Source organism: Theropithecus gelada, chromosome 11, assembly GCF_003255815.1.
Source record: "Theropithecus gelada isolate Dixy chromosome 11, Tgel_1.0, whole genome shotgun sequence".
Classification (NCBI taxonomy): Eukaryota; Metazoa; Chordata; class Mammalia; order Primates; family Cercopithecidae; genus Theropithecus; species Theropithecus gelada.
In genome coordinates, this window is record NC_037679.1 from 65206867 (window position 1) to 65231903 (window position 25037).

The 25037-nt window shown below is 47.3% G+C and overlaps 1 protein-coding gene across 1 annotated transcript in view; it reads right to left on the minus strand.

Moving 5' to 3' along the window:
• NUAK1 (NUAK family kinase 1) overlaps positions 1–17842 on the minus strand; it is a 76576-nt gene extending 58734 nt beyond the window's left edge. The window contains exon 1 of the mRNA XM_025403421.1: positions 17477–17842. Coding sequence (XP_025259206.1) covers positions 17477–17734 — 258 coding nt within the window. The 5' untranslated portion in view covers positions 17735–17842. The remainder of the gene's footprint in view (positions 1–17476) is intronic.
• Positions 17843–25037: the final 7195 nt, after the last annotated feature.

Consider the following 25037-nt stretch of genomic DNA (forward strand, 5'->3'; position numbering starts at 1 on the left):
TCCAGACGTCAGTGTTTTGAAAAGATCCCAGGTGATTCTCATGCTCAGCTGGGCCTGAGAACTAGCAGCCGCATAGTGGAAAGAACCCACAGTGGGGTCAGGTAGACCCGAGTTTTTAACTCCAATGCTGTCTTGCTTTCTTGAGCAGATCAGCCACTCTGTCTGAGCATCGGTTTCTTTTAACCCTAAAGTGAGGACGATCATCACTCCCCATCACAGTGTTGCTGTGAAAATCGTACAAGATAACGTATGTAAACTGCCTCATCTAGTGTACCTTGCAGAAGGCACGCACAAGGTGGTTTCTAAATGTTAACCCCTCCTCATTTCATGCTTCTCTTTTCAAGGTATTCCCATGTGGGATAGGAGTTCTAAGCAGCTCTCAGTTCTAAGGGGTCTCTTGCCTTTCTAAGTGGTTCAAAAAGGGTGGGAGGCTGGGCATGGTAGCCCACACCTGTAATCTCAGCACTTTGGGAAGCCAAGGCCAGCAGATCACTTGAGGTCAGGCATTCAAGACCAGCCTGGCCAACATGGTAAAACCCCATCTCTACTAAAAATACAAATATTAGCCAGGCGTGGTGGCAGGTGCCTCTAATCCCAGCTACTTGAGTGGCTGAGGCACTGGAATCACTTGAACCTGGGAGGCAGAGGTTATAGTGAGCCCAGATTTTCCACTGCATTCCAGCCTGGGGTACAGAGCGAGACCCTGTCTTGGGGAAAAAAAGTGGGGGTGGGGAGGGAGGTACATCCTTCCTGAAAAGCAGGTATGAACAAAACTGCGGACAGAATGGGGTGGTGGATCCCTACACACACAAAGCACACACACAAAGCACACACACACACACACACACACCCCTATTGGGTGAAACAGCAAAACTATGTAAAACCTGAGTCACAAGCAGCAAAAGTGAGGAAAATCCAATCTTAAAGATTTGCTTTGCTTTTCCTGTCTAGAAGAAAATCTATCTTGTGTGTGACACTTTCTCAGAAACTCTTTGCCTGTGCTTCTGCCTCCTCCATCAGACCAGGTGAAGTCTTATGCCTGGGTGTACGACACAGGGCTGCTGCACAGTAGGCCCAAGGGAATGTCCATTGAATAGTTAAGCTCCTTGGGGGCAGAGGTAGACATTTGTAGACCAAGAGTGCTCATAACATCCACACGTGGTAATCCCCTAAACAGGCATTTCATAAGTATACCAGAACTTTGATTCCAAGCAACTAGCAGAAAAGGATAAAAAGGCACACTGGGCATTCAGGAGGCAGCTGCCCCAAGTCCAGTGGCCACGAGCAGCAGTATCACAGCAGTTCAGGATTTTCAGATCTTACAAGGAGTATAAACATGGGCAAGTGACTTAATTTTCTGTGCCTGTTTATCCACCTGAAAAATGGGGATGATAATGGTGTTCACCTCTTAGGGTTACCATGGGGATGAATTCAGGTCAGTGACTGACATGCTTAGACTACTGCCTGGCAAGTAATTGCTGCTATGTAATTGTTTGCCACTATTATTACTCCATGATTGGATAACAAGAAAGAGACCTCAAGTTTCAGGTCCAAATAGGAGCCCTCCATTTATCACAAGAGAAGGTATAGACTACAGAAAATGGTGTGGTGTATCCCCAAATGAATACAGCAGCTAGCTTCCCGTTGTCCAGAGCTGTGTTCTCAAAATAACATATGGACTTCCCCCATCACATTCACTTGAGTTGCTTCGTTAAAATGCAGAAGATACTCAGGTGTCCCTAAGTCCCACCCCAACCCTGTTGAATCAGAATCAGACTCTCTGAGGTCAGTGACAAGGATGGCATATTTTAACAGGTGCACCTAGGAGATTCCCATATCCCTGAAAATTTAAGAGCCACTGGATTGAATAAGCTCCTTACCTAAAGCATCTATGTCTGTTTGCTCATCACTATATACCCAGAGCCTCGCATAGCACCCAGCCTGTAGTCCACGCTCGACAAATATCAGATGAATCCACTCCATGGTTTCAACTCTACAAGTATATGTTCCATTTGTTTGCAGGCCCATTATGTGTGAGGCTCATGCAAAGCAATGCTGATTCAGGTAATTTCATTCATTCTAAAAATCGTTACTGGGTGCTTAGTGCATACCAGAAACTGTTCTAGACACTGGAGATACAACAAATGTGATGAACGAGGTTGCTCAGAAATATAATACTTTATAGATCATAATGCGTGCTGTGGAGCTAATAAAGCAAGGTAAGGGGCCAAGTGTGTGCCACGTCCTCATTCAACCCAGTGTCTAGAGCAGCACTAGTCCTGCCCAGCAGAACTTTCTATGATAATGGAAATGATCTATTCTGCAACATCTCATGATAGCCACTAGCCACATGGGGCTACTGGGCACTTAAAATGTGCCTGGTGCCACCGAGGAACTGAATGTTTTATTTAATTTAATTACAATTAATTTTAACTTTAATAGCCATATGTGCCCCTATCAGACAGTGTAGGTCAAGAGGCAAAGAGGCAGATATGTGAGCTGGAAATTACAACACAAGGCAATATGAGCTATAAGGAGGGGAAGACAGAGCACCATGTGCTATATCAAATGCCTCTCACCCAATTACCAGATGCCCTAATGTTCTCTGGCTCTGGGAATTGAAAGAACAAGGTCAGGTACGAGGCATTGTGCTTGGGCTGGAATTTTTACAGCCCATGAGCAGTTGAAAATGGTATGCAGCCCAGCCAAGCCCCAGAGACTGCAGCTCAGGATCACACCATCATCTGCAAAGCCAGGCCACAGCTGCCAAAGAGATCTCTTTCCTCCCGTCATTCTGCTGATGGTCATTTTGTCCTTGGCTACAACGTCCCACTGGGCCCGAGACACTGCAAGGATTTTATGAGATTTCTTCGCTTCAAGCGTAAGCACGATTACAAGCCTCCTAAATTCCACCGGAAAATTGGTGGCTAATCCAAACATTTCATAAAATTAGAACTCACTGTGGGGCTGAATGGAATTCAGACTGTGCCGCCACCAGAGAAATACAAAATATTCATTATAATTTTTTCCTTCATGAGCTGTTTTAAGAAGCAAGTGCTTTTTCTGCTTGAAGCAGAGGGGTTGGGGGAAAGGAAGAGTTTTTGTTTTTGTTTTGTTTTCTCTGCGGTTTGCAAAAAGCATCACCAGATGAAAAAGTAAGGAATCCTGCCTGACTCCCCAATCCCTCAACTAGCAGGAATAATAACAAACCATCCCAATCTTAACTGTTCTTGCCTTTATAAAGGCAGTGTTTTTCCTGGAAAATGGGATTTTTTTTCCCGGACAATTGGATTTTTGCTCCTTAATTTTTTTCTTAGGCTTCAGCCCTAGAATTTTTATATCCTGAGATCTCATTAGCAGAGGAGATACTGCAATCATTCATGCATGCGTATCAGCAATATTTACTTGCCAAGCACTGTTCTAGGCACTTGGGGTACATCAGTAGGCAAAACTGATGAAAACCCCTGGCCTGGTGGAGCTTGCCTTTTAGTAGAGGAAGACAAACAGAAGAGAATCCAGCAACTGCCACTTTGAAACAATTTTGGTGCAAGGCATGAAGATTCATAAAATGCAGTTTTTAGAAGGGGCTTGAATGTAAGCTGCAAGGAAGGGAGCAGAAACATCATCTGTCTCACGATGGCTGTCTCCCTACCATCTAGAGTGGTATCTCACACAAAGAACGTAATCAATAAATATCTGTTAAATGGCCGGGTGTGGTGGTTCGTGACCATAACCCCAGCACATTAGGAGGCTGAGGCAGGTGGATCACCTGAGGTTAGGAGTTCGAGACCAGCCTGTGCCCCGTCTCTACTAAAAAATACAAAAGTCAGCTAGGTGTGGTGGTGCACACCTGTAGTCCCAGCTACTCGGGAGGCTGAGGCAGGAGAATTGCTTGAACCCGGGAGGTGGAGGTTGCAATGAGCCAAGATCACACCACTGCACTCCCACCTGGGCGACAGAGCCAGACTCCATCTCAATAAATAAATAAATAAATAAATAAATAAATAAATATCTGTTGAATGGATAAGAAATTCTAAAACAAAAATCTGGCCCGGAGCGCTCATCTTACAGATAAGTTAGCTGAAGCCATGGAGGGACATGTCTTGCCCAAGGTCACACAGCTTAAGTTGTGGCAGTGATGGAACCAGCAGTCAAGTCGCCCAACATACCCAGACTCATAATAGTCCACAGCCATTTGACAAATATTTATTGCATTCTGACTGCGTGCCAGGCACTGAACTAGGCGCTGGGAGGAAATAAATGAGTAAGACATAGAGCGACTGGGATCATGAAATTAAGTTCTTCATACTGCTATTTTCCCAAGCACGGAGGCAACTTCTCTGTGCTTTAAGTCCGGCTCCAACAGTGGTTGTAATCGCGAACGCTGAAGTCAGACGGTCCAGCCCTACATCCTGTGATCCCGGCTCTGTGACTTTGGGCGAGCGGTTGGACTTCCTCTAAGCCTCTGCTTCCTCATCTACAAAATGAATGTGATAATAATATAGGTTTGAAGGTGAAAAAGCGGGAAATAGTTAGAATAGTGCCTGGTGCACACTGATCACTCAATGATTCCTGCTGTTAGGGTTGTTAGGGGAAGGATGCTCCCTCTGCCCTGGACCTTCCTGCACAACCAAATAAGTGGAGACTTCCACTTCATTTTTCTCCTCTCTAGGATCTCTACTACCTGCTTCACGTCCACACACTCATTTGCTTCCTCCCTCAGTATTCCATTTGGTCCTGCCTGAAAAACAGATACCCACAAACCATGAGGAAGATGCAAAATGAGGTTCTCCTCAGGGCAGCAAGCACATCACTGCCCTGTCTTTCCAGGCAAACACGTTCACGGCTGGGCTTTGAGCTCACCAGAGAAACAGACCATTAGCCTCCTCCCTGCATGGCTTCTGCTAATAAAAGAAAGCGTTCACTTCCAAATCTACTAAGAATCACACAAGGTAATTATCTTGCCTCAAGGACCACGGAGAGCTTCTAAGGTTTGCTGGTATCTGTCTTAATTGATACTGAGAAAGCCCAGGCTGCCTAACGGATGTGTTTGATAGAAAGCAATAAAATTCTGAGAGATTAAAGAAGAAGAAAAAAAATACAACAAGAAATCAGTCTCCTTAAAAGGACCAGCAAGGAGGGGTAAATGTGGACCACAAAGACTGAGGATCTTCAAATGCCAGGGTTAGATGTACACTCTAGAAGCAAGAGGTGGGTGAACTCATTGGGGCAATATCTTACTCTCTGTTGCCTCCCCCTGTGCCTAGCACAGTGCTATTCGAATAAATATTTTTAAACCAGCTACCTGAGAGAGGCAGAAGGGAACACCTGCCACAAGAAAAAATGACAGTTATTTCTACTCTTTCTTGGGAAGCAGTCTAGGCTCATAATTTCGAGCTCAGACAGACATGGGTTGCCTTCCTGCCATCATCCCCAAATTACAAACAGTGGGGCCCTGGGCCTCAGTTACCTCTGGGCAAAGTCAGGTGACAGCATCTATCTCATAGAATGGTTCTAAGAGTTCGGCAAGATGACACCGGCAATGCACTCAGCACAGGGCCTGGCAAATAAAGTGCTCAGTAAAGGTTAGCTTTATTTGTTCATCATCAAGGATGAAAGAGTAGTAAACATATGAGTCAAGTCTTCCCTTTAAGTGAGACTGCAAAAACATCCCTTCCCCTGGGAACAGGGCTCTCTTAAGTCTTTTCCTCATCCCTGGAATCTTGCCTCTAGCCTACCTGTCACCCAGGATCAAGAAGCCAAGCTCTCCCGCGTGCTCAATGTGCCCAATCACTGCTACAGCCTTGGGAAGACTAAGTGGCGTCCCCAGAGAGATCCTGAGAGCAGAGGCAGCCACGAGCCTCTGGCCTCACTGGGACCAAAAGCAAAGTCCCTTTAAAGTCTAAACATTTAAGGAATGAGCAAAGATTCTTCTGAGCAGCCCAGCAGAACATGAGCTTACCCTCCTCTGAATCACAAATAACAACAAATAACACTGCTTGACAACTGGCTTCATGTCAGGCACTGTTCTCAGCATGTGTGTGGCCCATGAGTCCTTGTGACGACCTAGGAGTTCAGTTCTATTACCAGCCCATTTTACAGATGACAAAACTGAGAGGTTCTTTGAGGATGAGCACTTTTTTTTTTTTTTCCTTTTCTTTTCTTTTATTTGAGACAACTTCTCGCTCTGGCTGGAGTGCGGTGGTATGATCATAGATTACTGTGGCCTCCAACTCCTGGGCTCAAGCAATCCTCCCATCTTGGCCCCCGAAGTAGCCAGGACTACAGGGGCAGGCCACCATGCCCGGCTAACTTTTTAATTTTTTCATAGAGACAGAGGAGTCTCACTGTGTTGACCAGGCTGGTCTAGAGCTCCTGGCCTCAAGCGATCCCCCTGCCTTGGCCTCCCAAAGTGTGGGATTACAGGCAGGGGCAACCACACCCAGCATGGGTGAACATTTTCTGTCTCACATAGAGTCTAGTTCAGAAGCCACCTCATACACATGTTTAAGAAAGCCCTGGCTGCCTGGAGCTGAACAGAATGCATTCACATCCCACAGAACCAGAGAGCAGGGAAGGTGAGCAGACCTCCCCAAACGTAGACTGACAATCTACATAGGGAGAGTCTCGTACACTTGCAAAGTGGGTATGAGAATGGAAGATACTTCCGCTTTCCCCAGCAAGGAGTCCTTCTGCCAAAAAACAAGCAACAGGAAATGAAGGCTGTCAGGGAATCCTAGGATCTCTTCCTATGGGCTGGAAGGAACCCTTAAGGACATTTTTGTCTCAGCCCCTCAATTTACAAGTGAAGCAAGCGTGCTCGACAAAGCGGCACCTACTGTGTGCAATGCCCCGTGCCCAGGCTGCTGCAGGGACAGACATGGCAGAGACCCCATCTTGCCTTTCCAAAGAGTCCTCCTTCCAAAACTTAGATTTACAGACCATTCACTGTTGGCAACACACTTTTCTAAGAACTCGACATACAATTTGTTAACCCTGCAACTCCCATTTCACAGATGAAGAAATCGAGTCACAGCTGACTATCTCAAGGTTACACAGGAGGTTCACGTTCTTTCAAATCCAGGAAGCCTAGCTCTAGATTCTCTCTTTTCTTTTTCTTCTCCAGATTCTCTCTTTTCTTCTTCTTCTTCTTCTTCTTCTTTTTTTTTTTTTTTTTTTTTTTTAATGCAGAGACTCATTCTGTTGCCTAGGCTGGAGTGCAGTGGTGTGATCTTGGCTCACTGCAACCTCCGCCTCCCAGGTTCAAGTGATTCTCCTGCCTCAGCCTACTGAGTAGTTGCGCCACCAGTAGTACTGGTGTGCGCCACCGTGCCTGGCTAATTTTGTATTTTTAGTAGAGACGGGGTTTCGCCATGTTGGTCAGGCTGGTCTCAAACTCCTGACCTCAAGTAATCCACCCACCTCGGCCTCTCAAAGTGCTGGGATTACAGGAATGAGCCACCACGCCCGCTTCCCTTTTCAATGTGTAGATTGGACGGTCCACTTCCCTTCCATGATCCTGTAGAAGACTGGGATAGGAGTGACCTTTGGCAGTTGAGGTGAACCGCACGTGAGCTGAGCCTAGTTCATGGTGAAATGGCAGCAGCCAGCAAGGCTTCGTTTGAACCTGCTGCAATCAAGCATCTTTGTGGCCCTTGAGCCACATGAATAATGGGAGCCTGACACAGGCAGAAGTGAATGGGGTCCCGCTGGAGATACTAAGAGAAGCAGCGGCTACCTTTTTTAAACACGGAAATTGCCCTTCAGCCAAATAGATGAAAGTTGAGCCCTAAGCCATTCACCATTCCCCGCCCTTCCAAGGAAGGAGCTAACACCTACCACAGCCTCCTCTTAGCGCTTCCCCCTGGAAATCTCAATATCTCTAATGAAACTAAGCGAAGTGGAATTCTTTTCTCAAATTTAAAAGGCAAATCATGATGGTGTTTTTTCAAGACATACATTAACTCCGCACCCCAGCCGGTTTACCATTCTTAAAGTACTTGATTTACAATCCAGAAAGAAATGTTTTGAAAACCTTGCAGACGCATTTTGCATCTAAACCTTGCAGGCTCTGCAGAGCTGATTACCCGGGCTTCTCAGATGGAGGGCTGGACTCTCTGAAGGAAGCCGGGCCAGTGTGGGAGTAGCCCAAGGAGGCTACTGAGAGCTGAAAAACTACCCACCTGGAGCAGCCTCCAAGGGTGGGGAATGGGTTTGGGATGGGCTTGAGCCGCCTCTCCAGCTGCGGTGCAGAGCTGTCACTGAGAAGCACCCGGCAATGCTGTGCACACAATGCTAAGGGGAGGCGTGATCCAGACGAGGAGGAGGATGGAGCCCCAGGGCCTTCCCTGATGACTCCTGCCTTCACAGAACTCTCCCTTCTCAGGCTTGCTGGTGCTTCTTCCTGCAATTGTTCATTCGATCATTCATTCATTCTTACTGAGCACCCACTAGATGCCTAGCACTGGGCTACAGGCTGGGCTGCAGTGACGAATGAGACAGACAGCAGCCCTGCTGCCTTTCTACTAGACAAGGAAGAATGGAGCCTACACATAGTCCAACACACACCCTCCATGTGCTCAGGACACAAGACACGGGGCTGAAACAAAGGAGTAAGGAAGTGGTGGTCTGAAGACCCAAGCAGGAGCCTCGAAGGACATGGTAAATTCAGACTTTGGTTCCCATGCAACCCATGGGAGGATTTTAAGCATGAAGAGCCATGAGCCAAGATAAGAAGGTCACTGGGTACTCCACCCTAGCACTTCTCCCTGAAACAGTAATATTAGCTCTAGTTTTCAAGAACCTACTATGCACCAGGCTCTGTGCTGGAAGCTTCCAAATCCTATTTCTGATGGCAATCTCACTCGGTAGGATATTTCGCACTTGGTAGGATATTTCATAGCTGCATTTTCCAGATGAGTAAACAGAAGCCAGAGAAAATGAGCAGCTTACCTGGGACCATCTAGCTCCTGGCGAGCAGGACAGAATTTGAACCCAAGTCTGTCTGATTTGACAGCTGGGATTTCTTCCACACCTCATTCCTTTTTTTTTTTTTTCTTTTTTTTTTTTTTTTGAGATGGAGTCTGCCTCTGTCACCCAGACTGGAGTGCAGTGGCACAATCTTGACTCACTGTAACCTCTGCCTCACAGGTGCAAGCGATTCTCCTGCCTCAGCCTCCCGCGTAGCTGGGATTACAGGCATGTGCCACCATGTCTGGCGCATTTTTATACTTTTAGTAGAGATGGGGTTTCACCATGTTGGCCAGGCTGGTCTCAAACTCCTGACCTCCGGTGATCCACCCGCCTCGGCCTCCCCAAATCCGGGGATTGCAGGCGTGAACCAACGCACCCGGCCTCGACACCTCATTTCTATACTCAGATTATTGCATTGTTCTCAGATTATTCCAGATGTCTGAATCTAATAGCCCCAACTAAATTCGAGGTATCTCAGTGGCAGGACTTGCAATATCCTCCTCTGAAAGTCCCTATGGTGCTGGACATATTAAATAAGCACATATTAAATACATCTATCTGGTTTATTGCTAGATTGAAAAGAAGAGCAGGTGTGTTGAGCCCCAATATGGGGATGTTATATCTTTTTTATGGGGAAGCTTCAGCCACAGAGTATTGACAAGTGGTAGCTAAGAAGAAGAAGAAAGCAAGCTACCACCAGGGCTGCCAAGCAGGGATGTGCAGATCACACACGTACAAGGCACCAGTCAATGCACAGGTGAATGGGCCCCAGCCCACGTCGTTCTCACAGAGCCACTAGTCAGAGAGGGGCTGCTTCTGGCCAGGACAGAAGCCTTTTCGTATGTATCCACCTAGAGGAGGCCTTTTTTAAATTAGCGTCAAGGCGCCTTGTAGAGTAGCAATGGCCCTGGCTGCATCTATTGTGCACCTACTGCATGCCAGGCACCAGGCAAAAGGCTTAGCTATGTCACTTTGGCGCTTCCTCTCAACAATCCATAAAAGAAGAACTATTGTGAGCCACAGCAAAGAATCCAGAGGTTAAAAATTAGTAACTAGCCCAAGGTCACACAGCTATCAAGGGGTGGGCTGGCATATGGACACAGGCAGCCTGGCCCTGGGGCTCTGTATGTTGACCATGGTTGGCAGGATATTGTCTTCGCTTCTTTCACAAAATGAGTGTGAGATTTCTGTGGAACCAGAGGTTGCAATCTTAGAGGCCTGAGAGATACAGGCTTCCACCCCTTTCCCACTCTCCACCCTGTGCCCTCCTTTTTAAAGTTATTACCAGCTTTATTGAGATGTAATTCACATATCATACAATTCACCCATTTAAAGTGCACAATTCAGGGTTTTTTAGTACATTCAGAGTGGTGCAACCATCATCACAATTTTAGAACATTTTCAGCATCCCCCAAAAAACTCCATACCCATTAGCAGCTACTCCCCATTTACTCCCAGCCCCACCCCCGGGCCCACTCATCTACACTCTGTCTGTATGGATCTGTCTCTTGTGGACATTACATACAAATGGAATCTGTGGCCTTTTGTGTCTGGCTTCCTTCACTGAGCATAATGTTTTCAAGGCTCATCCACGCTGTCGCATGTATTAAGTACTTCATTTCTTTTTACTGCTGAATAACAGTCCAAAAATATTCCATAAATAAAATTATGGAATAGATCATAAATAATATTCCACAAATGAAATGGACGTGCCACATTTTATTTATCCATTCATCAGTTCCTTCCACTTTGGGGCTTTTATTAATAATAATGCTCTATGGACATTTGTGTATAAGTTTCTGTGTGGACATATGTTTGCATTTCTCCTGGGTAAACCTAGAAGTGGAACTGCCCAGCCCTGGTTTTCACATGCAGTTAAAAGTTAACCGAAGAGTTTCACTGTAAAGCCAACATCTGGCTGCTCCTGGGCTGTTTCCAGGGAATTTTATCAATTCAGCCAGACTCCATTCACGGTGGGTCATCTGGCCCGGCCCCTCCTACTCTGAGGCCTGGGATCCTCTCATTCCTGTACTCTACAATGTCGTCTGGGCCAGTACGATGATAAATGCATTCTGCTTTAAAGCAGATACTTCACAAATCATAACTTACAGATGCTCCAGGACTTTCATGTGGGAAAGACAAATGAGACTTCTGCTGTCTGACTCTGGAGCCACTGAGGACAGGAAGCCACAGCCAGAAACCTGACAAACCCTGGATATACGTCTCTCCCTAACAAATGCATGTGCAAACGTAACAGAAGGGGAATTCGTGCAGAGAAGGGTCTGCCTGTCTTTTCAGACTTTGCTCTGTAACCTGCCATTCATTTCCAACCATTGTCTTTCCTTACCTACAAATCTGAAGTTCCTTGAGGTCTGGAAAGATAACGTACAACTTCTACATCTCCCAAGATATTCTCTCACTCAATGTATTCACTTCAGTTCCATCCTACAAGCCTCTGTTGAGGACCTACTATGTGCTTGGCACCACGCGAGGCATTGACAATAAGTAGCTATGCAGGATGGATTCAAGACACACGGGACACAGCGACACACAAGATACCTTGACTCAAACCCTTATCTCCTGCTGCTTCCCAGGAGGAAGCAAGATCAACACATACTGGCATGGTGTGGGGGCATTTTTGTCTACAGGCAGGGAAGTGAACCCGCTTACCCCTCAAAGCCCCCTAGGGACTCCAGGGTCTGAGGCTGCTTGGGAAACAAAGAACTCTGTGTGTGTCCAGGTGAAGAGCTCCCTGACCTGATTCATTAAAACAAGCTCCTCCAGGTCCAACAAACAGACCAAAAAACAGACGGCTCACCAGAAGCAGGCAAATCTCATCTCCCTAACTTGGCTCTGATTCTTATCTTCCCAACTCAACTCTTGCAAAAACTCCCTGCTCCAAGCCAGCACACCAAACTGATGGGCTCAAGGCCCACTGTGATCAGAACCCAGCTCAGACACCTCTAGAGGGAGAGTTAAGGTCAAGGTCTCTGCATTCACATTGCCCGGGTCCAGGCCTGGCTCTGCTGCTGCCTGTGACCTTGAGCAAGCTAGTTAACATCTCTGGGACTTCAGGTTCTTCATCTGGAAAATGAGATGATAGCAGAATTGTTATGAGGATTAAATCAGTTAACATGCACCTAGCATGTTATAAGCACTCAAGAAGTATTAGTTGCTATTATTTGCATTAGCATCAATTATTATTATTACACCCATCCTACCTTACTAATCCTGCCCTCCCATTGTGTCCCAGCACAAACCTTGCATTCCAAGTCACCTGGAATATTCACCTTCCCCCAAACACAAGTGAATGAATGCCTTGGAAAGCCTCACATTTCAATCATCCGAAACCCAAATCAAGGGTTATTTTCAATAGCACTTGTCCTCCCATTAGCTGGAGAACACTTTCTAATCCCACAGTATGCCCTGGCCCCTCCTCTAGATCCCCTTCCGGAAGGGTGGGGGATCACCCCATGGCTGCTCTTCTGGCACCATTAGCAAAGAACCACACCCAAATCCAGAGGTCACCAGCTGTGCAACATTAAGGAAGGTTCTCAATTCCTCTAGCAGCAACGGGTTTCCAAACAAACGCGTTTGGAAACTGGTCAGACACCATCCAGCTGTCTGACCCTTGGCAAGTTACCTCACCTCCCTATGTGTCATTTTCCCCATCTGTAAAATGGGTCTCACTACTTTACACCTCACAGGGTTGCTGTGAAGGTTAAGTGAGGGAAAATGTCTCTAAAGCACTTAGCACAGTGCGAGGTACCACAAGCTCTCAAAATATCAACTGGTAGTAAATAATGGTAGCAGCAGAAATATGATTCTGTCCAGGATCAAACTCAGTTTGATGAGCTAAGCTTCAATGAGCTGTAATCCAACTTGAAAATCACCTGAAACAATCGAATCCTCTATGGAAGAGTTACTCATGCCTAGTAACTACTTCCGCCTTCTCTTTCACCAGGCTGGAAGCTCCCTGGGTCTTACTCATTTCTATGTCTCAGCGTTTAACACGGTGAGTAGCATATGGCAGATGGTAATAAATCTTCGTTGAACTGAACAGAATTAGTTCAATGTTTGTAAGTACATTTCATCTTTGCTACTAGATTATAAGTTCTTTAAGAGTGAGGCCCATATCTTTCTCCAGTAAAGATTTATTAAATGAGTGATGGAAAAATACCAAACCAAGAATCAGGTTTCTAAGATCAAGCTCAGTCATTCAACAGCTGTGCAACCTGGACAAAGTCACTTCACACTTCTGCTCCTTATTGGTCCCGCCTCAAAGATGAGAAGTTTGAACCACATGTTTGCCATGGTCCCTTACATTCTAAAACTGGATTTGGGCCTTAGCTGCAACATGGCACTTCTGCCACCATGCATGTGACGTCAACACACCCTCTGGCTTGGCAGGCCAGCTTGCTAATTTACCTCCCTGATTTGCAGTTTTCCAGCAGGAGGCTATGAATAGCTTTGGGCCAGTGCTTAAAACACCCATTTTTGGTCAAAACACTTGGCTTGCTAGGTGAGGATGCCCCATCACCCAAGCTAATGCTCTAGTGGCCGGGGGCAGCAGGGCAGACTGTGGGGGAGGGGCACACACTGACCACCAGTCCTGCCACTCCCATCCCATACTCCCTGCCAGGGACCCTGCCTCCAGCTCACACCATACCACCTACTGCTCACTAGAGACAACCTGGTACAGGGAGGAAGTTGAACTTGGCCCCTTGACACAGAGGTGATCACAGGACATAAAATTGTGTGGTTTTGGTTTTTTGTGGTTTTTTTTTGTTTTTTTTTTTGCAATGCTTTGTGTGGCCCGCAGGTCCAGGGAGCTTAGCTCAAAGAAAATGCATGCTGAATTATGACACAGAGGCTCACCCGACAGGCCTGCCCAAAACTGTATCAAAACAAAGGTTGTGCAATAAACAAGGCCCAAATTCAAGACTTGAGAAATGCATTCAGATCCTATCTGAATCTGGCTAATTATCTCACCTTCCTATGGACACACCTCCCTAATTAATTTGGTATTTATTTTATTACTCTGAAAAGTTGATTATTTCTTCTATCTCTCTCTGCATGATACAATGTATTGTGTCTCTCTCATGGTCTTAAAAGCTAATGAAATCCTAAAACGAGATGAGAAAAAAAAATCTGCTCAAAGGAGGAACTAAATTGATTAATGTCCCCTTTTGAGGTTTTATATAGATCACTGTATTCAGTTCTCACAAGTCCATGAAGTTGGTACTCTTAGTAGCTCGTTTTACCGATGAAGAAGCTGAGGTTTCAAAAAGTCGCATAGCTTGCCAAAAGACACAAAGCTAGTAGGGGATAGATCAAGGATTTGAATGTAAGCCAGGGCTCTTAGCCTTTCTGCAAGAGTGCCTCATTTTTGAGCTTGTTCATCTCTGGAACAAGCCACTCTGAGTCCTGGTCTCACAGACATGCTTTAGCAGAGGCCGCAAGACTGCAGGAGGATGCCTGGATGGTGCACACGGTCGCACCAGCTGACTCCAAGCATCTCATTCTGCACTTTTCTTCAGAACTGCCTTTAGCGGCACATAGAAAATGATGCTGTGTTGTGTTGTGTTTTATTCGGAAGGTCCTTCCAGGTATGCAATTAAAAACCACCACATCCTCATTTTTTTGAAACTTCTCTCCTCTCTGAAAAGAGCCCCTGCTTTCAACAGGGATGTTGATTTCACAGCATTTCATAGAGCCCCGTACCCGGCACCTGTCTTGGGCCACTCACATTAGTAAAATACGTTAGAACCACTGCTCCTCTTGAGAGACGCTGTAAAAGGCACTGGTGCAAATGAAAATAAAGCATCACTTCAAAATTCTACCCAAAGATCAAAAGGCTAAATTAAGATAGCGCCCTTTCAGTTCTCCTCAACTGCACCTTCAAAGCAAGTTATGAATGTTTAGCACATCATCGGTACCAGAAGAAAACTCCAAGTTCATATTTTAGATGAAAATTTCTTGCTGCTCTTAACAGGTTCTGAGTCACCAGGCACTGTATGGGCAAGAACAACTCGTTGACCAATTTTTTGTGTGTTTGGTGTTATTTTCTGTTCAGCCAGTCACAGGAAATTCTCCACTTGACAATTCCTGTTTCTCACTTAAGTTCTTAACACCATCCGTGAGCAGTGTGCTCGGCAGGGGGAGGACAGGGGGGCCAAGGAGGACTTCCCTTCCCCAAACCTCAGTTTTCCCATCTGTTTTATGCAAGGTTTTCACCCAGGGATCTGGCTAACATTCTATAAGCTTAGCTATCAAGGAGAAAGCAGCCCCGTGAATAAATGAAGCATTTTAGAGACTGCCAGTTTCTGGGCGTGGGTCTGCTGCCAGATTTAAAATCTTTACATAATTTTGGGGTAAAACTAGAGATTTAGCTGAAATTAATAGCACAATGGGAAACCGAACTAGGGCTGAACAATAACACAGCGGGACTTCAGACCTGTGGCTGGTAAAGAAGCCTCTCTCGTTCTCAGGGCGCCCCCTCGCGGCCTCTTGACTAAATCCTGACGGAATGTTCAGTTTCTGCAAATAAGAGAAAGACATCCCCCAAAGAGAAAGGCGGACTGCTGCCTACTGATGCAAATGCCTTTCACTCTAACCTAGTCTGTGGATCAGGCAGTTCGAAGAACGCCTGACAGGAAGTCCCACTGAAGCTCAGAAAGGCATCTGCCATAAGACAAGGGTTCGTTCTTTAGAAGGGTCTGAGGCAGTGCCCCAGCATTTAGACTTTGGGGTCCCTTCACAGACCCCAGGCACACCCTTACCACTTCAACAACCCCTCATAGTCTCACATTCTCAACCTGCAACTCGAACTGCGTCTGTTTTTCATTATTCTGCTTCCCACCTTCCCAGTGCGATTCTTCAGCAGCTATTAAGACAACATGAGCAGGGAGCTAAGCTTAGTTTTTGCTTATTCAACATCCAGCCTGGGGAATATCACCTCAGAAGAAAAGCATGAATGAAGCGCACATGTCCCAGCCTCTTCTTCCACAAACCTGAAAATGCCTTCATCAGAGGCCACCCCTACAACCCTCCCCTGTAACAGTTTCATCCTACAAAAATGGCACCTGCCCAGAGTGAATTCTCAACTACTTGCTTGCTGTAGAATTTATTACAGAGCCAGCTTTAAAAAGAAATGTACATCTCAAATTTCCAATTAATTGATAACAGATTTTTTAAAAATAACGTTATGGGATGAAGTTACATAGACTCAAACATCGAATCTGAGAAATGGGTTGGGAGGGCATTATCCAGGTATCCAGATATTTGAGAATTTGGGGACTGAACTTTGCTGACTGGCACCCCTATTTTTTTCACAGAACTGTCCCTGCCCAAATGCAAAAGAAACATGTCAATATTAAGCTGCTATTTGACAGCTCATTTTCCTTTTTTCCTGCAGTCATTTGTTGTTTATAAGCAACCCTGAGCCCCCAAAACACTCCCAAAAGTGCACACAAGGAGCCCCATAACTAGTTTCTGACTTTGGCCCTAAATCGATTAAAATATATCTGATCTGTTTCAAATCAAAGAACCATGTAAATTTTCTGCCACACACCACACAAAATCTTTGTGCAACAGTCAGTCACTTTGAACCCAACTCTCTAGCCACAAGCAGTGTGGATTTCAAGGGCCTGTTCTGCAGAAGTGAAAATAACAACAAACCAAGGCTGGGACAAGGCAGACAGACCCCAAGGCACTCAAAGCACTTCTTGGAGCTGTGCAAATGGTGCCAGGACCCTGGCAGGGTGTCAGCTGTCACAAGAGCAGCGGGGCCAGACCCCTTCAGCCGTTTGGTAGCCCTGCAACCAGGAGCTGAAACGCAATTGAGCCTGCTGCAACTAAGCACATGCCCTGGACATTTCACTCCTCCCAAAGCCACGATGCAAACTGTTAGAATCCTCAGACTTGCAGTAGTCTTTATTTTTGCTCCCTAACCTTGTCTCAAAAACAGGCAGGAGTCGCCCTCCCTTGCAGCCACAGCATCATCAGGGCAATGCAGAGTCTTGAGTGGGAGGATGCAGAGCAAGGGGCTGCGGGCAGATGGGTGCAAGGGGGTAGGGACACCCACAAAACACGGGACTTGAGGGGCTAGCTCTTATTTGGGAATGTGGTTATTTGGAGAGTTGTGGAAATAAGGCGTTTCGGGGCATGGTCTGAATGTGTGCCTGCGAGGGAGACCCCGGCCGTCCCAACGCTGCAAAGTGTTTGCAAATCTAAAACATTCCTTTGCTGCTGGGATTAAATTTTTTAAAACAAACCAAAAAATAAAACAAAATATGTGCAGACAGGATGTAACAAGTGTTTCAGGACAGAGACACGCCTGAGTCACGGGGTGCTGGGGAAAGAGTCTGTCTCGGGGCTTCCCAATGAGCCCCCTCCCTGTCAAGAGAGCCCTAGGGCGCACAGATCCCCACCTCGCACGCCATCGGTCCCCAGCCGCGTCCAGCCAGCTTCCCCCCGCACCCTCTAGGATTGACCCACTCACCACTCGGCCCGAAAACCTCTCGGTGGCCCTCTTGACTTTGCCGTAGGTGCCTTTGCCCAGGGTCTCCTGCAGCTCGTAGCGGTGCTTCAAGTTGTGCTTGTGGTGATGCCGCTTCACCCCGTGAGGCTTCCTGGGCTCCGGGGCGGCCGCCGCCGCGGGGGCTGCAGTCGCCCCCGCCACCGCCTCTCGAGGAGACCCCGGCACCCCCAGCCCCAAGTCGGGGCGGTCCCCCGCCACGGGCGCGGCGGCCCCTTCCATGTCCAAGCGCGGGGCGAGCCGGGCTGCAGAGGGCAACACCGGACACAGCGCTGGGTTGTCGTGGTCCCCACTAAGGGAAGCCGCGGTACGCTCAAGGTCGCCCCCGCAGCATCAGGGACGCGGCCCGATCCCGCTCGTGCTGCAGCTCGGTCACTGGCGGCGGCGGGGACTGCACATCTGGCGCCCGCGGCGCGCACGGTCCGCGAACCGCCCCCCGGCCGCGGCGAACTGTGGAGCTTCGGGCGAGGTGGCGGCGGTGGCAGGGGAGGCGGTGGTGTTTGCAGGAAGGAGGGGAGAGGGTGGCTCGGAGCGCAGGAGGGGGAGTGTTATGTGGGGCGCCGCGCCCCCCAACCCCTCCCCTGGAGGACGCGCAGACGGGGCGGGGGCGGGGACGGCGCTCGCGCTGCCCAGGGGGAGGGGGAGCGAGGGGCGGTGCAGCTAGGGCTTCCCCCACCTCCCTGCAGCCACCCCGGGCCGGGGCCGCAGTGAGCTGGGAGGGGGATGGGAGCGTGTCGCGACTCGCCCTTTGTGCGGCGCGGCGTAGGCCACGGCGGCGGCGGCGGCGGCCAGGGGGCCTTTGTCCTCGCTGGGCCGGAGGGGACCGGGAAATTCCAAGCTGGGCGCCCCCTCCCCGGGCGCTCTCGGGCTCGCCAGTCGCAGCTATCGCGGGCCCTCCGCCGCCTCGGGCTCCGGCTCCGGCCGCTCGGCCTGGATTCCTGCTCGCGCCGGGACGGCGGTTGCGGCTGACCGAGCCCCGGGGCCAGGGAAGCTAGAGCGCCGCGAGCCGGGGGCCGCCGGGACCTGCTCGCCATCCGGCCGGGGGCGCCGCGGGCCCGGGCGCCCCTTCATTTTCTTGTAGGTGTCGCCGCGGCCTGGCGGCCGGAGCTGGGGGAGGGGGCAGGGAGGCCTGGTGTTGGGTTACAGGCGGTGACTCACGGACCTTGCCCGCCGAGGCTGGCACCCCGCGGGGCAGAGCTGCGCCCGCCTGGGGCACCTCCGAGTCCAGGAGAATCCCAAGAGCGGCGCTTTGGCCCCGGCCCCCGCGCCCTCTCCGAAGAAAGGAGAGTCGGGGACGAGGGAGGCCGGGAGGCTGAACCCCGGGCCCGCCGTCGAACCGCCGGCCCTCGGACACTATCTGGACCCCGGCAGGGACAGCAGCCTGGAAGGGGAGGAAGGCCGGGGACGTGGAAGAGATGAGGTTCTAAAGGCGCCGGGATGGAGCTGGCTCCCCAGAGGCGCCCACCCTGCCAGCGGAGGCCACCATCGGAGGTGGGCAAACCAGGGACCTGGGGTGGACCAGGAACCCCGGCCTGCTGAGCAACCCCTTTGCTGAGCAGGAGGCGACTTGAAGGCCTCTTGCCTCCTTAGGCCTTGGAAGATTTCCTTTCACTGTAAGGGCCAGCCAGATCCTGGCGATGGTGACAGGAACGGTACCCCGCACGGTACGGGTCAGGCAGGAAGGGCTTCCCACCGCGGTGTGACTGCCCCCCTTCTAAGAAGAGACCATGAAAAATAAGGAAGAAAGCTAGAGAAAAAGAGGTCTTGGGGGATTTTTTTTTTTTTTTTTTAAACAAATGGTGCAATATACCAGACTGGGGTGGGAAGAGTGAAGGCTGAAGAATATCTGGTGTTCTGCAAATCGCATGGCGATTCTTTTCCACCAGTGGACCTCACTGGAGCCTCCTCTGCAGCTCTCAGGTCCAGCCCTTCCTCTGCATTCCCGCTGCCTTCATTCCTGTCTACCCCTCCTCACCTTACCCCGGACTCCTGCAACAGCCCGCCCTCCCCGGGAGCCTCCTCACTGCTGCCAGAGTAATGGCCTGAAACACTGCCCTCATCCTCCACACATGTGTCTCTGCTGTACTCTGACGCGTGATATTCTTACCTGTCCAAACTTTTCTTCTACTGATGTTTGACACAAACTCCCCTGCCCCTTCTTCCCTTTCCCAGGATCAATCACAGAACACAAACACAAACGTGCATCATGCCTATTCAATTCCTATTCTGTCCACCATCATGCCTATTCAGTTCCTATTCTGCAGGGCCTCCCTGCCCCCCATCCTGAAACTGTTCTGCTTTCTATACAAAGTTTGTGGACGTTGTCCCTATAGATCCTACAGTCAGGGTGAGTGGCATGTGTTGAGTCCTGTTTTCACAGAGGGTTGGCTGTGTGACCTTGGACAAATGACTTAACCTCTCAGAGCTTGGGTTTCCTCTTAAGATACGGATTAGCAGATCTATTGTAGAGAGAAACACATTGTGTCTGCAGTAGTATTTTAAAATGTTTTCTACTTTTTCCTCTCCCCTGGGATGTGGTAGAAATCCACTACCCCATCCTCTTGAAGTTAGATGTGACCATAGGACTTGCTTAGGCCAATGGAAGGAGAGCAGAAGTGATTGTGTTGCTTTCACATGGAAACTTTAGGAGCCAGTGACCAAATCCCCATGTCTTCTTTTTCCTGTCTTGACAATCATGGTGGTACAAAGTTGGAGCCTCCCCAAGCCAGCTGAGTCTCTGTGTAAAGACGGCAGAAAATCCCAGCCAATCTGCTTTGGAAAAGTAGCGTCAGCAAATATTAAACTTTATTTATGTTAAGCCAGTGGGATTTGTTAAAGCAGTGTAACCTGGCTTATTCTGGCTGATAGTGTTACTCCCAGATATGTGGGACTTCATCAGTATCTATTGAATCAACAGCATCTGCTCTACCATAGGCTGGTACTGTTTTATGACAGTGAACCCTCCTCTGTAAAGTAGCTGTTTACGATCCCTATTTTCAATTGAAGAAACCGTATCAGAATAGTTAAGTAATTTCCCAGAGGTTACACAGTTTGTAAATGGCAGCACCAGGATTTAAACCCTACCTGTCCAGTTCCAAAGCTCCCCCTCTTCTCCTTCCATATATGCCATGCTCCATCTCCTTAAATGGGAAGGATGAAAAACACCCAGTACAATGCGTAGCACACAGTCATGCCCAGGCACTGGGAGTTCCTCTCCAGACTGAATTCCTACCACATTTATAATTGGAACCACACTTCAGCACAATGCTATCAGGCACTGTGTGTGAATGTTTTCACATCGCTAAAGGATTTTCTTCAACAAGAGCCCAGGCTCCTTGATTAAGAGCTTGAGATCTAGAGGTAGAGTGACTGGGTTCAAATCCCTGTTCCACCACTTATGATCATCTTGGATAATTGCTTTCCCCCTCTATGCCTCAGTTCTCTAATCTGCAAAGTGGTGATGGTAACAATGTATGTGGTATTAACAGTTATACCAGTAATACATCCCACAGGGTTGGTATGAAGATTAAGGGCTAGAATATATACACTCAATAAATCATGGATATTAATATGATGCTTTTCATCTTCCATGGATCCTACTAGAATTTGTCTTTTTTTTTTTTTTTTTTTTTGAGATGGAATTTCACTCTTGTCACCCAGGCTGGAGTGCAATGGCACGATCTTGGCTCCCTGCAACCTCCGCCTCCCTGGTTGAAGCGATTCCCCTGCCTCAGCCTCCCAAGTAGCTGGAATTACAGGCATGTGCCACCACGCCCAGCTAATTCTTTTGTATTTTTAGTAGAGACGAGGTTTCACCATGTCGGTCAGGCTGGTCTCAAACTCCTGACCACAGGTGACCCACCCGCCTAGGCCTCCCAAAGTGCTGAGATTACAGGCATGAGCTACCGTGCCTGGCCTGGGACAATTTTAAGCAGTTTAATCATACTGCTTGGTTAGACTCTGATTTCTGGTTTTGTTCTGGATACAGGACAGATGTAGTAACGGTGGCATTTGAAAGCGTGACATCCACATTCTCCTACATCTTTTATTTACATAAAGCTCATTACTGGGCCTTCACTGCACTTTCTATTTTCAAAGCAATTTAAAAGAAAGAAGGTATGTTCGCTTTCTCAAGAAATCATTCAGGAATCCTGTCATTCAGGCAGCATAGATGAGTTTGGAGGACATTGTGTTGAGAGAAATAAGCCAGGCCCAGCAAGACAAATACCACATGTTCTCACTCATATGTGGAAGCTGAAAAAGTTAATCTCATTGAAATAGAGAGTAGAACTGTGGTTACTAGAGGTTGGGGGAGGGGATGGGGATAGCCAGAGGTTGGTTAACAAGTACAAAATTACAGCTAGGTAAGACAAATAAGTGCTCATGTTTGATAGCACTGCAGGGTGACTATAATTAATAATTGGGAGGATGAGAGGATACAATAAATTAATAATTTATATTGTATATTTAAAAACATACAGTAGAATATTGTATAAATTAATAATTTATTATATATATTCAGATAGATAGAAGAGCAGATTTTGAATGTTCCCAACACAACAAAATGAAATATGTTTGCTATGCGAATAACACTGATTTGATCATTACGTGTCGTATGCATGTATCGAAATATCACACTGTGCCCTGTAAATATGTACCATGATGTGTCAATTAAAAATAAAAAGAAAAAAAAGAAACATTTGTTCAGAAAACATCGTAATAGCAGTCATTGTTTATTTGCTACCTCCTGCCTGCTAGGACCCCTACATATGCATATCGCTCTGCTAATCGTCTGCAAGGTGGCTGTTATGTTGCCCATTTCGCTACTGGGAAATCGGAGTCTCAAAGAGGCTAATTTGCCTGTGATCAAATAGTAACTGCATTCGGGATTTAGAGCCTCTGACTCTAAGGCTTTGCTCCAAGCCCTATCCCGAGCTCATGTCAATTAATGCCTGTGCTTTGGTTGATAACTGTTCTTCCACTTTGCTAGATGAAGTTTTGAAAAGTTACCTAAGACTGTGATGTTTCTAACTTAAAATATGTGGTCTGGTGGACAATTTACATTAAATAGCAAGCTAAATAAGCGCTTAGTCTTCACTGTAGAGGAAGGAAGATAATTGCAACCAAAAATTCATGCTTCTTCATCCATAGAGCTGACAGACGGCTGCTCAGCCAGGGACACGTTGCCCAGTCTCCATACATCCAAGTGCGGCCGTGAGACTAGGTCTCTCTGATGGAACAGAAGCAAAAGTGATGTTTTTTTCTTCCAATCCAGGGTGTTTAAAAAGTGGGTGTGCCTTCTCCACATTGCCTAGCTGGAAGCAGAGGACTTGGAGGCCCTAAGTGAATGGTGAAGCCACAAGATAAAAGAAACCTGGGCCCCTACTTCACCTTGAGAAATAAAGTCACTGTCCGACCAGGACATTGGACTGCTGCATCAGTGAATAATAAACTTAACTGATTGTGTTAAGCCCCTGCAATTTGATGGTTTATATGTCATGACAGCTAGTACTACCCTAACTAATATACAGTTTACACCAAATCTGTATTTACACAGAAAAAGCAAAATGGAAGATTATAACAAGTACCTAAATAGTTGGAACCCAAAATGCCTTTTTTATTTTCTCTCTATCTGTTTATTCAAGGAGATAGCAGATTATTTAGGATCTTGAGTTTTTCTTTTATTTTTCCTGCATTGTTTGTGTCAGAGATTAAAAAAGAAGAGTATTCAAAGTCATAAAACAGGAAAAAACAAATTTATTCATTCTACAGTATTTTTCCGTACATGCCAGGCACCTGGGTCTGAGAATGTGCTGGGACAAGACAGGTCTGATCTCATCTTCATGTGGCTTGCAGTCTACGAGTATTAAGTACAGTTGATAGCATTCAACTGACTTCCAGCCCTCAGACTTCTTGGGAGAAGCCAGGCTACTTGAATGTGGACTAGATAACTACAATAAAACTAAAGCTTACAAGTCCAACAGAAAGCTATGTTTCTTCCCCCTGCTAAATGGCTAGAAAAACAATAAGAATGATGACTAAGGGCAGAGACTCCAGAATCAGAAAAACCGGAGTACAAATGCTGACTCTCCCACTTTCTAGCTGTGTTATCTTGGTCAACTTCCTCTTTGTTTCTCAGTTTTCTCAGCTTTAAGATGGGGGCATTAGTAATACCTGTCTCAAAAGGGTTTTGTTGTTGTTGTTGTTGTTGTTAAGGATTGGATGAGTTAATTTAAAAAAAATTAAAGAAAGCACAAGATCAGCAAGATACAAGTAGCCGCACCCAATAAATGTAGGCTGTTTTGTTTGTTTTGTTTTGTTTTGTTTTGTTTTTTTGCAACTTGCCCACTGATATTCCATTCTGTGTGTAAAAGGATATAAGAGAAGGCCTTTCCATGGGGGTTGATGAGTGATATCAGGAAACAGAAGTATAAATAGAATCAGTGGATATTTACAAGGGTCAACAGAAATAGCCCAGAAGGAGTTTTAGTTTTAATTTATCTCATGCATTTGATGGTTGAGAGGGCTGGTTGAGCCTGTTGGGAAGAGTGTCAGTTTGGGGAGCCACCTCAGTGGGTAACCGATGGAGCAGGAGATGACCGATGACACTCTCCCACACTCACATTCTTGATTCCTTTTGGAGATGTCAGGCTTACGTTCCTTGCACATTCCTTCTTCCCTTCCTCCTGCACTTGTGAATGGGATGGAGCACGTGGACAGCTGGCAGCAGTCCCATTTGCCTTGTTTTCTCTGTTCTAAACCCTGTACTGAAAAATAAGATAGCTTCTTCCTGGGGAATAAAACAGCAGGGATTTGCTGGAAGTTTCTGTTATCAAAAAAAGAAACTGAACGGTGATAAATCCCCATCAACAGAGAAGGCACTGGCAGGACTCCAGAGCAGAAACAACACCCTGCCACCCTGGAAAGAGTGGCTGCCAGAAAGTCGCGAGAGTAAAAATGGCAGGAATGTGCAGGAACGTGCTGGGGTCAGGTGGCAGAAAAACTCTAATTGGCTACAATGGAAGAGGCTTAGGGTTTCACTGAGGTTAAATAGGGTTCCAGGCAGGTTGGGGTCCTTTCTCTTGCTGAATAATGCACACATTCCTTTCCCTTCGTGATTCTCAGGGTTTCATGTCTCTTGGTCTTCGCACACACTATACCCAATTCCTGGGACACCTCATTTCCTGGCCTCCAGATGACAAACTTCTACCATCTCAGAGACCTGACTGAGGACGTCACCTCTCCCCTGATCCTGGGCTGGGCAGAACTGAAGGCTCAGTTCTCTGTCCCCAGAGCACTCGGTTCCTGGGTCTATTATAGCACTTACCACATGGTATTACAATTACTCAATTGTGTGCCCAGCTCCCTGCAGTTGCCTGGAAGCTCTGGAATGGCAAGGTCTAGAACGGCGCTATCCAATACAAATATAATGCAAGCCACATAAATAATTTTAGCTTTTCTGGCAGCCATGTTAAAAACCAGTCAAAAGCAAGAGAAATTAACTTTAATAATATTTGGAATAGTA